This window comes from Rhododendron vialii, chromosome 5a, assembly GCF_030253575.1.
Source record: "Rhododendron vialii isolate Sample 1 chromosome 5a, ASM3025357v1".
Classification (NCBI taxonomy): Eukaryota; Viridiplantae; Streptophyta; class Magnoliopsida; order Ericales; family Ericaceae; genus Rhododendron; species Rhododendron vialii.
This window is the reverse complement of record NC_080561.1, coordinates 30,534,408-30,553,515: the sequence shown is the minus strand read 5'-3', so window position 1 is coordinate 30,553,515 and position 19,108 is coordinate 30,534,408. Positions and strand designations below refer to the sequence as shown.

The window sequence follows — 19,108 nt, the reverse complement described above, 5'->3', positions numbered from 1 at the left end:
ACGTCAGCTACAAGAGAAGTTAAGTCCAACTGATTTGTGGTTAACTCTGTTTAGTAAAGCTAACTAGAGTTGGGCGATTAGTTTCAAGATCAGTTAGAAGTTTGTTGTAACCGTTTTAGGGCTCTTAGTCTTGTATAAATAGCTCTTAGTCGAACATAATCTGTATGTAATTCTGTGATTACTAAAATGAAATTGAGATGAAAGTTATGATTCTCAAAAGTTCTTATGGTATCAGAGCCAGGTTGACGGCAGTCTTGTGCTTGTGATTCACTTTCATTTCTCGCCTAATTTCAGAGCTTCGAACCGTCATCAATGGCGTCGTCCGCATCTACTGCAGTAACATCTTCTCTTCCTTCGTCTCTAGCCTTTCTCATTGCGAATTTTTCTTCCTTTATTTCTGTTAAACTTGATACTTCGAACTATTTTGCGTGGAAGACACAAGTCGAAACCGCCTTAAAGGCTAATTCCTTATTTGAATATCTTGATGGATCTCTGGTCATACCTCCTTCTCATATTGAGGATGCTTCAGGCACTAGAAACCCTAATTCTGCGTTTAAGACTTGGAAAACTGTTGATCAAATGCTTTTGTCATGTCTTATTGCCATGCTTACACCATCTGTGCTGCCTCATATTGTTGGATCTGAATATACGTTTCAATTGTGGCATAAACTTGAAGAAAAGTTCAGTGTTCTTTCTCGGTCTCACGTTCATGTTTTGCGACAACGTCTGTATAGCCTCAACAAAATAGGTTCTATGGAACAGTACCTTGATTCTATCAAGGAATTAGTTCAAAAACTTGAAGCTTCTGGCTCTCATGTCGATGAAGAAGAGCTTGCTTTTCATACTCTAAATGGTTTGAAAAAGGGGTATAAGTCTCTCAAGCAAGCCATTCGTACACGTCTAGATTCAATGCCGTTGACATTTAGCAACTTATCTACTATTCTTATGGCCGAGGATCTTCATATTACTCAAGATTAGGATGAAGACTCTTCTCCAATCTTGCTTGCCCAACATCAAACATCAAACCCTCGTTCATCTGTTTCCTTTTCTCCTTCTCCAACAGGCCCAACATAACCTAATGGGTCTAATCCTTCTCCACCTATTCAGATTCCTCATTTGTCATCTCCTGCTCCACCGCCATCCTTTCAATACCCCTTTCCTCCACCACCACCACAAAATTTCTTTCCTAATTTTCCCTCCCCAAGTCATACTGGCCCAAGGTTTCATAGAAATTCAAATCGATTCAAAGGAAATATCTTTCCCTCTCAATTTCAGAAAGGATACCCCACTGGTTTTTACAATGGTCCTCCTTATCAAGGCCAGTCTGGTTTTTCTCCTAGTTCTTACGCCTCTCCTGCTGGTGGTTTTCCTGGAAATTTTTCTGTGTCAAACAGTGAATGTCAGATATGTGGCAAGACTAATCATCAAGCATTCTCCTGTTATTATCGTTTGAATTTGGGATATAGACCAATGAGCAGACTAACTGGTCAGTTTGGAGCTTCCAGCTCACAGTTTGGGACAGGTCCACCCATGCCTATGTACTCTCAAGGCCCTTCATCACCGTACTCTCAAGGCCCTTCATCACAGTACTCTCAAGGCCCTTCATCACAGTACTCTCAAGGCCCTTCCTCACCTGCTCATGCTCTCTTTACCAATGCTGATTGTATGGGGTATTATGGCACACCATCTCCAAGTGCATTTCCAGATTCACATCCTAATGTTCTTGGTTCTTATGGCTTACCATCCATGGGTACCTTTTCCTATGGAATGTCTCAGAATACAGCTGGATTTCCTTTTTCTGGCTATGCTACTCCTCAGATTAATTCTGTTGCTTCTACATCAGGCCATAACAGCTCTGCTCCATCTGGTCCTTGGTACTTTGACTCCGGAGCTACATCTCATGTTACACCTGATGCTACTCAGATTTCTATTCCTACTACAGGTTTAGGTGCTGATCATGTTACAGTTGGTAATGGGCAACATGTTGCTGTGTCTAACGCAGGTAATGGTATACTTCCTACACCTTCCTATACATTCCATCTTCATAATCTACTGCATGTCCCTCAAATCTCTCATAATCTTCTCTCAGTTCATCAGTTTGCTATTGATAACAACTGTACAATCACTTTTGATTCATGTGGATATGTGGTTCATGACAAGGACACTCATCAAATTCTACACAGGGGGTCCTGCCACAAGGGGCTTTACCCCCTTCTTCCTTCTTCTAAGTCAGCTCAAGCCTTCTTAAGCATGAGCTCATCAGCTTCTCTTTGGCATCAGAGGCTAGGCCATCCTCATGCTGGTTTGCTTCCAATACTGTCCAAAGCTTACAACTTAGCTATTCCTCCTGCTTCCTCTTTAGCATGCTACTCTTGTAATAAGGCTAAAAGTCACAAACTTCCATTTCCTGTTTCTACCTCACAAACTACTGCACCTTTTGAACTTCTCCACATGGATGTATGGGGTCCTTCCCCAGTTCTATCTTTTTCTGGCTACAAATACTATCTTCTTCTTGTTGATGACTTTACCAAATATTGTTGGATGTTTCCTTTGCATGCTAAGTCTGATGTTGCTTCTCATGTTCAAGCATTCAAAGTATTTGTTTCAAATCAGTTTTCTCTGTCCATTAAAAAGTTCAGATCTGGTAATGGAGGTGAATTTCTTAACAAGTTAATGAATGCTTTCTTTGCTTTGTTTGGCATTGTTCATGAAACCTCTTGTCCCCATACTCCAGAACAGAATGGAGTGGCAGAGAGGAAACATGGACATATCATAGAAACTGCTATTACTTTACTTCAACAAGCTCAGTTACCTATTACTTTCTGGTTGGAAGCTATTACTACAGCTATATATCTTATCAATCGTCTTCCTAATTCTTCTATACATTTCCAAGTTCCTTTTCATGTTTTGTACAAGACTAGTCCTGATTACTCCATCCTCAAACCTTTTAGATGTTGTTGCTTTCCTTGGCTTAGACCCTATGCTTCTAATAAACTAGTTCCTAGATCATCTCCTTGTATCTTTTTAGGCTACTGCTCTGCCACTAAGGGCTACAGATGTTTGGATCCTAAGACTAATAGGGTGTACATTTCCAAACATGTGAAGTTCTTCGAGACTGATTTTCCATATCCTACTCTTTGTCCTTCTCCTTCTTCTGCTATTCCTGCAGCATCTCCTTCTCTTTCCTCTTTCAAGTTCAATTTTTCCTTTCCTTCTATATCTCCTACTTGGTCTCCATCCATTTCTGGTTCTCTTCCCATAGTTTCTCCTCTCACTCCTCCATCTCATATTCCATTCTCTCCTACTCAATTATCTGTTTCTCCTTCTCTTCCATCTCATTCTCCACATACCTCTTTAATATCTCCGAGCCCTGTTTCTACTCCTGTTCCTATAACTTCTACTTCAGATGTAGCAGTTCCTTCTTCTTCTCTTCCCTCTTCTTCTACTCCTGCCCGTATCCCACCTCTTCATTCTATGACTACTAGAGCCAAAGATGGAATTTTTGTTCCAAAAATACCTTTTACTTTGCTTCTTCATACTCCTCCTCTCACTGAACCTACTTCATTCAAGGAAGCTATGCAATATCCTGAGTGGCAACAAGCAATGTCAGAAGAATATAGTGCCTTAATCCAACAAGGAACATGGTCTTTGGAACCTTTACCTGTTCATGCTTCACCTATTGGTTGCAAGTGGATTTTCAGAATCAAACGACATTCTGATGGTAGCATAGCTCGATATAAAGCTCGTTTAGTTGCTCAGGGTTTTCAACAAACTGAAGGGCTAGACTATACAGAAACCTTTAGTCCTGTAGTAAAACAACAGACCATCAGACTTATTCTTTCTTTGGCTGTTCATTTTGGCTGGTCCATCAAACAATTAGATGTTTCCAATGCTTTTCTGCATGGCACTATTCAAGAAAATGTTTATCTTAAACAACCACAGGGATATGTGAGTGCAGAATTTCCTCATCATGTGTGTAAGCTTCATAAGGCTCTTTATGGGCTTAAACAAGCTCCTAGAGCTTGGTATGATATGCTCTCTAATAGTCTTCTTAATCAAGGGTTCATCAACAGCTTGGCAGATTCCTCTCTGTTTATTTACTCTCAAGGACATTTGGTTTATGTTCTGGTATATGTTGATGACATCCTTATAACTGGAAATAGTTCCACTATTATCTCTAGCTTTGTTCAAAGGTTGGGTGCAGATTTTGCCCTTAAGGACCTTGGTTCTTTGCATTACTTCTTGGGCATAGAAGTTGTCCCAGTTTCTCATGGGTTCGTGTTATCTCAGACCACGTATGCCTTGGATTTATTAAAGAAAGCAGGCATGACTGACTGCAGACCAAGTGGTTCCCCCTCTTCTCTTAAGCCTCTTTCTGCTACTCCAGATCCTCTTTATCCTTATCCAGAGTTTTATAGAACTTTAGTTGGCTCTTTACAGTATCTAACTCTGACAAGACCAGAGATTTCTTTTGCGGTAAATTCCGTGTGTCAGCACATGCATTCGCCTCTGGAAAGCCATTTTACTTCTGTCAAACGTATACTGAGGTATATCAAAGGCACAATCACTCAGGGTCTATTGTTCACTAAAGGGGATTTACAGTTGCAAGCATTTTCTGATGCTGACTGGGCGGGTAATGCTCTGGACAGAAGGTCTACTGGAGGCTATTGTGTTTACTTGGGGCCTAACCTTATCTCATGGTCTGCTAAGAAACAAGCTACGGTTGCTCGTTCTTCTACTGAAGCAGAGTACAAGGCTTTAGCAAACACCACTGCAGAACTTTTGTGGATCACTCAACTCATTAAAGACCTTCGTGTGTCCTCCTTTGATTCTCCCATTCTATGGTGTGACAACGTTTCAGCAATTTCCTTGGCCTCGAATCCCGTGTTCCACGCACGCACCAAACATGTTGAAGTTGATTTCCATTTTGTTCGAGAAAAAGTGGTCAAGAAACAGTTGCTTATTCAATATGTCCCTTCTGCTTACCAAATAGCTGACATTTTTACTAAACCTCTTACTATCTCCCGTTTTAACTTTCTAAAGGCCAAACTGAAGCTGTCAGAGCTTCCAGCATCAGTTTGTGGGGGTGTGTCAAACCAACCAAATCAAAATGTTGAGGACACGTCAGCTACAAGAGAAGTTAAGTCCAACTGATTTGTGGTTAACTTTGTTTAGTAAAGCTAACTAGAGTTGGGCGATTAGTTTCAAGATCAGTTAGAAGTTTGTTGTAACCGTTTTAGGGCTCTTAGTCTTGTATAAATAGTTCTTAGTCGAACATAATCTGTATGTAATTCTGTGATTACTAAAATGAAATTGAGATGAAAGTTATGATTCTCAAAAGTTCTTATGCTTGGCCAGCAAAATGCAGAATGAGGGCTAGCATTAGAGCATTCCACGGTGGAATAAGCAAAACAAAAAAATTGTTAAACTTAACAATATTGGATCAAAAAAGTGCTCACATTGGAATAACCAAACCTAGCAACCTCTTAACAACTCATCAAATTTTGGCTCTTCAATAATCAAAGCTAGCAATATTTTGTCAATAATCAAATTTTATCTTTCAATCAAGTACACTAACATTACACAAAAATCTTCTCTCTTTCATTCTATTCTCTCTCTCTCTCTCTCTCTCTCTCTCTCTCTCTCTCTCTCTCTCTCTCTCAACAATGTTTTCAAAAAATAATTTTAAAAAACTGAAACTTTCAGATTTTTTTTTCTTTTTTTTCAGATTTTTCTTTTACAAAAAACAATTTTTTCAAAAATTTTGAAAACTATAAGTAAATAAAGTTTGTTTTTCAAAAATCTGTTTTTGAAATTTCAAAACTCTTTTAAAGAAAACTGTTTTTTACACAAAATCTGTTTTTAAAAAATTGTATTTATAATTTTTAAATTTTCAAAACTATTTTTGTAAATATAATTCTTTCAAAATTTCTCAAAATTGTATTTACAGGTTTTTAAGTGAACAAAGTGTATTTTTTGGAAAACTTTTTTTTTTAACTGTTTCTAACATAAACTGTTTTTTTTCCCCTTGAAAAACCACTTTTTTCAAAAAATATGCATGAAATGAAAAAATTAAGTTTGGAGGGCCCCTTGGTTTTGATTATGGACAAAAAATAACCAATATGAGATTTGACATTACTAACTTTAGCAACTTCTAAATGGATAATCAAAATTTGTTGTGGTATGTTTTGATTAGTCATATTTGTTTATTCCACTGCTGATGCTCTTATGCTATAGTACAGAAAAATGTTACTACGTTGCCCTCTTTTCAAGGGACCGTAGCATCTTCTGATATGTGCAGAAAAATCTATCAACTACAGAGATATTCATTAAGTCTAACCAAAAATTAAACAAAACCATTCATCTGAGGCATATCAGCAACCTTGCAAGAACATTCATCAGATTGAAATATTACAACTGCAATCATGAATATCTTGTCTAACCTCGAGAGAGACATCAGAAACTCCAATGAAAACGCAAAAAGGCCACAATCTCTAAACACAGACACATTTTAAGACCCAAAAAAAAAAAGTCCAACTGACAGTGCAAGGTACTTAGCACTATAAAATAAGACTGCAAGTCCTGTTTTCCACAGATTGCCATTTAGAAAAGAGAAGTCCCCTTCCCTTTCTTATCTCCACCAATCTCAAAGTGTTTGCACCTCTGCGAAAACAATGGCATTTCGGTGAGCATTTTGGCCAATAACAAAAACGTAAGACAAAGGTCTGTAAGTTAAGGAATTAACCTTGATTGGGTGCTGGGATACATGTTTGCAGCCCTGGCATTGCAGCCTCAGCACAATCTTTTTCGTAGTTTTCGCCTATTAGGAAAAACAGAGTCAAGGGGCAACATTTTCGAACTCAATTTCTAGTTTAACACGGCAAGATAAAACACTTATACATGATAGGGCTCTTCCTGGAGTAAATATAAACACAACTCTAAAGTATATACTGCCACGCGAAATAATAAACAGAATGCAAGGAAAGGGTAATTACCTTCTTGTGGAAAACAGGTTTAGTTTGCCCACCATACCCTGATTGTTTGCGATCATAACGGCGCTTGCCTTGTGCAGCCAAGCTATCCTTTCCCTTTTTGTATTGTGTTACCTTATGCAAGGTGTGCTTTCGGCAATCCTTCGACTTGCAGTATGTCTTCTTCGTCTTTGGAACATTCACCTGCACCAACATATTACACCTGGTGAGATCACATTTTTCATATTCTACTACAAAACTTCCATCTGTAGGAAATAGAGTATACTTCAGCCTACAAGGAATCAATACAGGGGAAAATTTTTGAAAAGCCAATCTGATAAGAGCATGCTTTTCCTGTTTCTTTTTCTTTTACAAGAATATATAGTTTCAATTTGCGCTTCTACCAAAAGGCTTCATGATCTTAAAGATCAGAGAAGGGATACGAGATGATACTTCACAATTTGCACTGCACAGGCATTTCTAGATAAATAAAGCAAAGGATGCACTAAGTTTTTTAGAACATTAACATCTTTATAATTATGACTGCCGACAACTGTGTTTATACCCTCATTTGATCACTTGGGGAGTAAGTTTCAATCGGCTGACTTTTTATCCATGTTGCATTGAAGAAAGAGCCTTAACGAAAGATGCATAACAAAATCATCATTTTCTGAATCAGATGACTTCATCATATCTTGTGAAAGCAACATTCCAACGCAAACAAAAGATGGCACATTGGCACCCAATGATGCTACGATCAACGTACTCTTGATTACTCTTTCAATGTGGCCTTTAATACTACAACTTATAGAGGCAAAAGGGGGCAAAAAAGAATATTAAGGAAAGAGTAGATGGCTCAATATTATTATCTATCTAAGACAAGATTACATGCACAGATAATGTAACAAATAGGTAGGGGCCAATCCTTATTGGAACGTCACTGGGAATTTATCACATACCATCAAAGAATCAAATTGCCTAGACGCTCGAATTCTTCTGCCTTATAATAATTTGAACCAGCAAAAATAATTCAAAATCACAATAATCATCTGAGGCTAAAATAATGGAACGTCCCATAGTCCAACGCTCCAACCAGCAATTTTCAAGTTTTTGTGAAAAATAAACCAATACACTATCACTTAATACACAGAATTTACTATCTAAGCCCAGCCATGGGTCATCACTCATCATAGTAATGCAGAAACTATGCGGGATTTTTTCTCGTTATCGTTCGGGTGATCTAGAAAAAAAATAACTTGAGCAAAATGTATTCATCTATAAAACTCAAATCGGCACAAGACCTATTGATCTATCAAACTCTAAGCAACAGATAGAGAAGATAAAAAAATAGTCAAAGCACAAAAAATACAACTCCGAAAAATGACAGAACTACTTCCACTATTAATTTCTTGGACAGCAGCCATAAAACATTCAAAATGTACCAAGAACTACACCAAAGAATACCAGCTAAATTTCAGAGAGGGAAGGAGTGAGGGAGAGAAGAGAAGGTGGCTCAGCACTTCTGCGCTCACCAGTCACCCTTTATGACCACATTTCAATGAGGTTTTCAATGTCATGATTCACAAATACAATTAAAGTCCATTGGTCTAAAACAGACCCCCTAAGTCCTTAACCCTACCAGGAGCAAAAAGCAAAGAACGAAAGGAATAAAAAGTCTCAAGGATAATCCACCCAAGAAGAGTTAGATGCTAACACATGATCTGTACTTCTATTCATCACAGAGCAGAAAAGGTTCAAAGGGAATCGAAACTGCATTGTGTTGGTTATCAGTAGAAGGGCACTTTAAGAATCACTGTCAATGGAAGATACAAATAGTAGTACATGATTTCTATAAACAAATCAACTGTGAATTAGAAGACATCGTCCTTGACCAGTAGCATAAACTGATTCACGAAACCACTTAGCTGGGTGCCAATCATCACTGGAAAGTGGAAACATTGCTGAGGAGTTCTATCAAAAGCCTGAATAATACATACCCAACTTAGCTCCCCAGTTACTTTCTAGTAGATTTAAAGCACCGTGTCAACTAAAGAATCAAGCTGATTAAAAGCTAGAATTTCATCTCCTACATCAATTTTAACCCATAATAAGATTATCCACCAAGAGCCCCAACGAATAGAATATCCCATTGTCCAACCACCAATTTTGTAGATCCCACATACAAGACTCAAATAATCTACAACCACAGTGTACACAAAACGTAATAGCTAGGCCCAACCATGGATCATCATAGGTACAGTTACTCATAAGTTAGGTGGTAGTTTTCTAACGTACATCGAGAATAACAATAAAGCGAGATAAAGGGCATTCCTCTACTATAAACCTCAAATAAACACGAGAAACCCTCGTAATCTCCAAAATCCTAACTAATACAGGTCAATAACAAAAATAACACCACCAAAACAGCTTGAAGACAGTCTACAAGTTCAAGAACATTTGAACCACTACATAAACGCAGGAAATGAAAGACGCAATCGTTGCAAAAACACGTAATAATACGCAAGTTCAAATTCGAGCTTTCCTCAAAAAAGAACACCGTAGTAAACCCAACACGAATTGCGTAGGCGTCAGAAAATTAGGCTTCAGAGAGAGAGAGAGAGAGAGAGAGAGAGAGAGAGATCTGAGGTAGCTCACCATTGCTGCGTTGGCCGAACGACGCCGAAGAGATTAGGGTTTCTGAAATGTGCCGCAAGCCCTTTCCAACTACTGAAAATGCCAGTAGTAGATTTTATAGTAACCCGTTTTTGGTGTAAGGGCTTTGTTTGTATAAATTCAAGAAAAATGGGCTTTGTTGTCACCGTGAACAAGCCCAAGCCAAGCCCATTTTCAATGATAGCCCACAAATTGGTTTCTTTCTATAGAAAAATTAATAGAAAATTAGAAGCCGGTTCCCTTTTTTAAGTTCAGTTTGATCCCAACCTTGAATATTTTTGCCAATGCTAAATAGCCTCGGTTATGTTGCTTAATGTCTTTTTTGCCCACAAAGATCTAACACGAGTAAAAGCTGAACTCCTTCCCCCATCTCTTCCTCTCCCCCCCAAACCAGACCCAGCACGGCAGCACCTCTCTTTGTCACTCTCCCTCCATGACGGAGCAGAGCCGACGACCACCGCTGCTGTCATCTCCTCTCCGACAATATCACTGTTGCGCTGCCACCACCACGGTCCTCCTCTGCCACATCACCGGTGAACATCATAGGCGGCGATTACCGGGCGAGGCCCACTACATCAAGCAGCGCCAGCTCCTCTCCTTCACCGAGGATGACACCGATGACTGCATGAGTGGCGACATCTTGAGAATCGTCAACGATGTTCGCCAGGAGTAGCACCGGCGACGGCTTCCACTCGATGGAGCTACTCCTATAAATAAGACGACGAACGCATGAGTGGCAACGAGTTAGAGAATTGAGGCCAATGGTGGATTCAATTTGCTGAGAGTTGTTAATTCATTAATTAATTCAGTCTTTACCGTCTTTAATTAATTTCGAGATATGATCGAATTCACACTGGTGCGAGGAGATCGAAGATGGAACATCTCATCATCTCCATAATCATGTCTTTCCTAGCTATTACTGGTCCGTATCACGTGTTTGGAAGACATGGTTCTAATTTTCATAATGATGTAGAAAGTTAAGCTCTAAATTTTGAGAAATATGTATTTTCAATGAGAACTGTATATTTTTCTATAAGAATTATCTATGAGAATTGTGTATTTTCTATGAGAACTTCCTAAGAGAACTGTATATTTTATATAAGAACGGTATATTTTTTATAAGAACTGTGTTTTTTTTTATGAGAACTGTTATTGTCCGTGATGATTGTCTATGAGAACCGAATTTTAGAACACAAATTTTTTGAGATCCACGCTGGAGACGCCGGAGCAAGGGTAGAAATCTTTGTTGATTAAATATTTTATTGAATGTCAATCGATTTTTTTGTTGAATGCTGGACCATCCATCAATAGCACTCAATTTTTTGTAGATGTTTTTTTTGTTAAATGTCAAATTTATGTATTTTCAACCTCTCATATTTGATTTTGATTTTTTTTTTTGGTTCAATTTTTCTTTGTTTGTATTTTTTATGAGGACTGTATATTTTTTATGAGAACTGTGTATTTTTTATGAGAACTGTGTATTTGTCTTTGAGAATAGTCTATGAGAACTGTGTATTTTCTATGAGAACTATATATTATCCACAAGAATTGTGTATTTGTCTATGAGAATTATGTATTTTTCTATGAGAATTGTGTATTGTCTATGAGAACTGTGTATTTTCTTTGAAAATTGTTTATAAGAATTATGTATTTTCTATGAGAACTGTGTATTATTTATGAGAACTGTCTATGAGAATTGTATATTTTTCAATGAGAACTATGTATTTTCTATGAAAAGTATTTATTTTAGTGTGTGGTGAGACTATGTAAATAAGTGTATTTTCTATGAAAACTGTGTATTTTTCTATGAGACTTGACAATTAAAAATTCAATTCTAAATCAATTTATTTCCTATGTGAACTATTACTTTTTTTTACTTTGATTACTTTTTTGAAGACATGACGGTGAGAACATTTATAACTATATTTTTGATTTGATTACCTTTTTATTTTTGTTCAATTTTTATTCGTGTGTATATTTTTTATGAGAACTGTGCATTTTTCTATGAGAACTGTGTGTTGTTCATGAAAACTGACAATAAAAATTGCGTATTTTTCTATGAGAACTGTGTATTGTCCATGAAAATTGTCTATTAGAACCGTATGTTTTCTATGAGAACTATATATTTTTTATGAGAATTGTGTATTTTAGTGTATCGTAAAACTATGTGAAATATATATTTTTTAGTTCATATAGTCAGTTCACATAGTCTAATTTTCATAACCAGTTTACAAAGCCTCTCTATGAGAACAATTACTTTTCATATGAGAATTGACTATGAAAACTAGCAGTTTTCATAGAATTGACTATGAGAATTGGCAATTTATATAGCCAGTTCTCATATCTCAGCTCACAAGACCAGTTCTCTATGAGAACTGAGTAGTTCTCATAGAACTGACTATGAGACTTGGCAGTTTTTATAGCCAGTTCACATATCCAATGGTACTTTTGTCCGAAATAATATGATTTAGGAATTGATTCTAAAAATATAGCTCTCATAGTCTCAGTTCTCGTAACCATAGTTCATGAGTACTTTCTAGGAGATTTGTGTATTTATCCATGAGAACTGTGTATTTTTTATGAGAATTGTGTATTTTTTTATGAGAACTGTGTATTTTCTATGAGAACTGTGTATTATATATGAGAACTGTGTATTTTCTATGGGAACCATGTATTTTTCTATGAGAATTGCATATTTTCTATGAGAACTGTCTATAAGAACCATGTATTTTTTTAAGAGAATTGTGTATTTTTTATGAGAACTGTGTATTGTCCACGACAACTATCTATGAAAACTATGTATTTTCTTTGAAAATTGAGTATTGTCTATTAGAACTGTGTATTTTCTATGACAACTACTTATTTTCTATGAGAACTGTGTATTTAGTGTGTATTGAGATTATTTGAACTGTGTATTTTTCATTCACATAGCCATTTCACATAGTTCTCATAGAACTAACTATGAGAATTGACAGTTCTCATAACTAGCTCACAGAGTCAAGGATATTTTTGTCCGAAATAGTTCTCATAAAGATAATTCTCATAGGAATAATTATCATAAACACTTCTCATAGAGACAATTCTCATAAAAACAATTCTCATAAAAACAGTTCTCATAGAGAGTTCTCATAGTAAGTGATATTTTTTTAATCTTCCATAATTTCATATTCAATGTGGATCTTGTTTAGTAGATATCGTCAAATAGGTTCCAAAAATATAATTTTTTTTAAAAATGAATATCTACAATAAAAGATATGACTTTTTGAAATTTAAACAATGTTTTAATGGTACACCAATGTTCATGGAGCATTGGATAATTTTTCTATACTGGATGCTCTCTAGTTCCGTGCGCTGATGCGCATGAAGGGGCATGATTGGAATAAAAAATATAAATAATTGTGCAGGACTAAATTAAGTCCGAACCTAATTTTTTGGGCCGGCCTAAAAATTCCCCAAAAATTAATCTTATGTCTATTATGTGAACTTCATAAGCCCACAAGTCTATCTATTAATTTTGTAAGGTCTTAAGTCCATTTTAAGGTATCCTAACGTAGGGTAGGGTGCCCTAGTGTTTAGACACTTTCATAAGATTTTAGGTTGCACTTTTTTATTAGAGGATAGAGTACTCTAAGGAAAGGTAGATTACCCCAGCGTAGGGTACCCTAGGGTTTAGACACTTTTATAAAGTTTTAGAGTGCACTTTCCTATTATAGGATTTTAGTGGTTTAGGCACTTTCATAAGATTTAGGGTTTTAGGCACTTTCATACGGTACCTCAGGGTTTAAATTGTGTGGACTTGTGGCTTTACAAAACTATTAGGTGGGCTTATGAAATGTCTATAATGAACCTATCACTAAATCTCCCTTTTTCTATTGACTTTTTCTAATTTAGAAATGAGAATTGGTTTTCACACTTTCCTTTTATCCAAATGCACTCATCTTTTTGGTTTGTAGTGATGTGAAATTACATGATTATCTTTTTCATGTGTGAAGGAAAAAAATGTATGAAGGGTAGTTTTGTAATTCTACATAAATAAAGACAAAAAATGGAACGCACTTGGATAAAAGGGGAGTATGAAATACAAAATAAGCGATATTTGACAATAGATTGAATTTTTCTCTAACCTGTGTTTGGATTTTCTTATCAATCATATTGGCCCAAAGTTGGACGTTTGGGTTGGGGGGGGGGGCATGATCCTCACTCTTACCCTTAGCCCTTGTTCGGTTAGGTAGTTGTATCCCAGATTATGAACCAAATCCAAAACTCTTGTTCGGTTATAACTTTTATCCCCCAGGAAACTAGAAATATCATTTATCCCAGTCTTATCGTTGACAGCCTTTTTTACAGCTGGCTTCCCCAACGTAAACCTGTGCAAAGTTGCCTCCCCCTCTCTCTCAACAGAAGTAACGTGCTCTTTCTCTCACCGAACAGTCTCATTGATCTCTTTCTGATCTCTCCATCTCTCTCTGAACTCACACTCTCCCTCTCCCTCCCTCACACACACACACACACACCGAACAACTCTAAATCTTACATGCGCCTAGGTCCTCTCTCTCTCTCTCTCTCTCTCTTCCCAGTCTTATCGTTTCACTATGTGGATTTAATTTGGAACCATAAGTTTGGAATCCTAGGCCTGCGATCTTGACCTATTCAAGTGTTACTGTTCAATTCAAGACCCTACTTTAGGATTTATAATCAAAGAATGCCCAAAGAGAAGCTCCACCCAAACCAACCCTCACAGTCTCTCGACACCGACACAACGGAGGACCCCTGCAAATACGGTGTGAGGTGCGGTAAATGGATCCTTCGTTCTACCAAGGTTTCAAGAGGTAGAGGTATTTCACCCCATACCCTTTCTGTTTCCGATTCATGGTTTAAAAACCTACATATGTGTACCAACTATTTGAGAAAATGTTTGTGACAAACGTACTTGTTTATGAGAAACCTACTCTTATTTGTGAGAACATTTCTTGTTTGGAACATTTTTTGATTTGTTGTTGGAGTAATTGTATTTCAATTGTCACATAGAATTTGCATAAGATCCACATTGCAAATTGGTTTTGGGTTGGTTGTAAAGCTTCCACAAGAGTTACATCTAAAAGCAAATATAAGTGTTGCACTCCAAAACACTGCACCGCTTTCATTTGAGAGCTTTTGTCAGTCATAAATTATGAAATCACATCGCCCAATTAGGTAGTTGCATCTCTAGTGTTCCATATAGCTTTACTTCGGATTGTTCCACATATAATTGCCAAACATTGTGCCCCCAAAATGAGAAAAATACAATATTAGACGACCATGTAAGATACAAACAAAAAGGTTAGCTGTCAGATGTTGGACCTCCACTATGCATAACAAAAGATAAAAGAACACAAATTTTACCAATCTAGGTAGCCCATGTAAGCAACCACGTTCATGTCCCCCAACTCGAAGAGGGCAAATCCATTCACAGGCATCCTTGAAAGCCTTTTTACAGAGCTCTAATGAGATGTTTACCTGAACTAAAGTTATGGTTGTATACTCGTCCATGATGTTGTACCAAACCAGTGTCAGAAACATACTTGTATGCTCATTCATGATGTTGCTATTGTTGGTTTACAGTCCTTGAAATGCCAGATCTATGTGAGGCGCAGTCAAGCTATATCCATGTCCATAGGCCCAAGATTTAAACCATATTAGAGGTGATCTACGATGATGTATTTTATTCACTGCTGAAGTCTATATTATATAACACATGTTCTTGAAATTGTGCTATTTGCTTACTTTTGAATGTCCTAATCCATATCATTTCTGTTAAGGCAATCATACTCAATTAATGTATGGACTCAATCTGTTTTGCTTATATAAGGTTGCTATATTTCCCAAAATTAAAACCAATAAAATCCACAAATTTCCCTCAAGCAGTTCCCATTTTCTGTCTGCATAGTGGATACCACTTATCTGCATGATAGTGTATTGTAATCCAAACTCTCCCAATATCTCCATCATAAAAGAGACAAAAAGACATTCTTTTACAAATTAAGGATGCGTAAAGTAACTTGTAAGTTTGGAAAAGGCATAATGCCTACTATGGTGATTTGTTTGTTAAGAATGCACTTTTATTATATTGCTAGTTTATGTACCTTGCTAAGTGTCTATGAGGTTGATTTTATATGGTTTTGTTGTTGTTGTGTTGTTTCTCTTCTAACTCTTGTGTCTGAAGTAATTTTTGGGTGTCATTTTTTCTGCTAATGGACTTTCGTATGGTGTCATTTTCTGCTGCTATGGGGCTCTTCTATGGTCATTTTTACTGCTGCTATTGCCTTGTTTGGTGGCAAGTTCTAATGCTATTTGCTATTTGGGTATTTTTCTCATTTTTAGGTCAACACCAATCACTGAAGTTTGAACCTACAACTCCACTTTCACAAAACAAGAAACGTTTGGCTCCATTCATCGGCGAGAATAGCATCCCACTGGTACATGAACTATTACTTGTTAGCATCCCCTTCGTACATGCACTTGTTACAGTCCTCCACTTTCTTTTTCATCATCCACTTAATCTATTATAACTTCTGGTCACTAATTTCATATATCCTAATTACTTCTCTCCCACATGTAAGCCTACAATGGACCGCACACAAAATGACATTGACATGTGGAGTTATGTGTACATGAAAAAATTCATTCACATAATGGTTGAGGTGGCTAAGAGGGAGGAAGCGACCAGCTCAAAAAAGTCACGACAATTTAATGACTTACAATGGCATGAGATATTGAGAGAGTTGGGAGTGAGGACGGGAGAATAGGGTACACTATTCCTAAGATCCGAGAAAAGTTTACTCGCATTAAGAAAGAGTATAAGATGTTTAAGAATATAAAAGACCAAACTAGGCATCACAAACTGTCACAACAACATATGACATGTGGCAAACATACCTCCAGGTATGTGAACTTTAGGATCTCACTTTTTTTAACTTCATCCCCTAACATCAGAAAGAATACAATAACAATAATGTGCCCCCAATAACTTCCTTGTAGGCAAATCCAAAGGCTGCCAAATTCCGTAACCAAGGCCATGACCACTTCGAGGAATTGGACGAGCTCCTTTCTAGCTCATTGGCAAATGATGCATTGGAAAGTCCATGTACACTACCGCCCCCCACACGTGATGAGGAAGTTGTCATGTACGAAAAAGGAAAGTCCATAAAAAGGGGGGACAGCGTGTCAATGGGGTCAAAGGGTAAAAGAAAATTGGATGGTAGTGGCGGAAGCACCGCGAAGGCAACAAAGTTTGAACGGTGAGATGAAGTATACGAAAAATTTGTGTTCTCCTAGCAAACGAAGGGCGAGTACTATCAGTTGAAGGCCCAAAAACAAAGTGCCCAAAATTATCTAGAAATGAGGGAATGTCATGCCTTCTTGAAAAGTATAAAGCACATCATCGGTGAAGCTAAATATCTTAACACTTACAGTCATCTTGTTGACCAACCACGGTGGTAAACTGAATTTCTCAACCTAGATGAGGACGAGAGGACAACGTGGGTCCAACGTTTTTAGAATTTGGAGTATAAAGTGCATGTTTCTTTAGTATGATGAACTATGTCTGTTTATTTTTCACCTTTTCTTAGACAATCGTATGTTATTTCTGTTGTTATGGAACAATTGTCTGTTATTTTTGCTGTTATGAAACAATTTGGCTCATTATGAAATTCATCTTCTGCTTTGCTTGTAATTATGCTCTCCAATCTGTTTCGCTATTATTCATGTCTTTCTCCCTTATCTGATTTTGACGAAACTCATTCTAAGCATGTGGAGGATAGGAAGAAAGCTCGAGTTTGTGAGAGAATTTAAAATTTGAATAGCTCATGACAACCATGCAGAATTTTAACTCTGTTTTTGGCTTCTCTTTTCTTGTCTTCGTCTGATATCTCGTGGGTCATAAATAGAGAATTGATTGACTGTAATGTGGTGATTAATCACTAGATGGGTAATTTTAATATAGATGCTTGCCTCTATTTTTTTTTTGAAATTAAGATACATAGCAGTGGAGTCTATAGTCAAAAATATTGACCCTTTATTAAACACACATTTATCATCTGACTTGTAACAGTTACGTACCCTAATTATCATGTCGACAAGTGGAAACTAGGAGCACGAAGATTCAAGCAGTGATGACGACGAGTTAATGGACCTAGATTTTTTGGAAAATATGTCAGAATCCGATGAGGAGGATGCGAGAATTCCTCAACTAGTGGCCCCTTTTAGTGGTCAATCCTATACTTGGTTTTTGATGACAAAACACCCCACAACCATTAAAGATGTTTTACGTGTCGACAAATAGACTTTTAAATCATTGGTTGCATTATTGGTGGATAAGGGTCAGTTAAATTGGGATCATATGAGATTGTCCGTAAAGGAATCATTGGCAATATTCTTGTTTATATGTGGACAAAGCGGACAAATGCGACTTGCTGCTGACCAATTCCAACATTCCCTTGATACCATAAGCAGACACTTCAACCTTATGCATCGTGCTCTTTGTTATATTGATATATCCATAATCCGACCATCTAATCTTAACGATACGCCTCCTCAAATTCTCAATGACGGAAGATATTACCTAAGGTTTAAGGTAAATTTTTCAGTTACATTTAAAAATATATTGGCTTGTGTTTGGAGATATGTAACACAGACCAATACTAATTTAAATTTATATAGGACTGCATTGGCGCAATAAATGGAACCCACATTGAGGCTTGGATACCGGCGTCCATGCAAATCGCATTTCGTGGCAGGAAGTCCATCAAACCTCAAAATGTAATGGCAATATGCTCATTTGACATAAAGTTCACTTTCGTTTACCCCGATTGGGAATGGAGTGCCCACGATGGCCGTGTTTTCTTGGCTGCAATGTCGAACCCAGCCTACAACTTCCCATACCTTCCACTGAGTGAGTAAACATTACAATTAATTAATGAATTTAAAATACATTGTCTCTGAAAGTAAAAATTAAACTAATCAAATTGACTTATCGTGTAGATAAATATTATGTGGTGGATTCTGGATACACAAACATGCCTAAGTATCTAGCTCCTTATCGAGGACGCAGATACCATAGGGACCAGTGGAATGGAGTTGATACAGTGTTTCGCTCGCTGCAAAAGCTGTTCAACTATAAGCATTCATCGTTGAGAAATGTTATAGAACGTTATTTCCGTGTTTTGAAAGTACGGTTTCCAATACTAAAAAGTATGCCTAGGTACTCATGTGCTCATCAACTAACAATCGTTACTACATATTGTGTGGTCCACAATTGAATCATAATGCGGTGCGGAAGAGATGAATTTTTCGATGGATATAACCAACATGACTAGGAGGGAAATGAGGAGGACAATGACGGGAATAGCGTGGGGGAACGTGTCGGTAATGTAGGCGAGATTGAGCCTCTGAACATGTCCCGTCAAAATCTTCAATTGATGTCTGTT

General features: G+C 37.2%; 1 protein-coding gene across 1 annotated transcript; it reads right to left on the bottom strand.

Moving 5' to 3' along the window:
* Positions 1-6,383: 6,383 nt before the first annotated feature.
* On the bottom strand, positions 6,384-9,821 carry LOC131325223 (large ribosomal subunit protein eL42-like). Its single transcript, XM_058357354.1, has 4 exons — positions 9,627-9,821; positions 6,996-7,175; positions 6,746-6,820; positions 6,384-6,663 (listed from the first exon to the last, which is right to left on the bottom strand). Exons 1-4 carry the CDS (start codon positions 9,627-9,629, stop codon positions 6,604-6,606), a joined length of 318 nt encoding a protein of 105 aa, XP_058213337.1. The 5' UTR covers positions 9,630-9,821; the 3' UTR covers positions 6,384-6,603.
* Positions 9,822-19,108: the final 9,287 nt, after the last annotated feature.

Coding starts and splice junctions, on each gene's coding strand:
- LOC131325223 (XM_058357354.1), bottom strand. Junction 6,821..6,995: donor AACCTGTTTTCCACAAGAAG/GTAATTACCCTT, acceptor TTTTCCTAATAG/GCGAAAACTACGAAAAAGAT. Junction 6,664..6,745: donor TATCCCAGCACCCAATCAAG/GTTAATTCCTTA, acceptor TTGTTTTCGCAG/AGGTGCAAACACTTTGAGAT.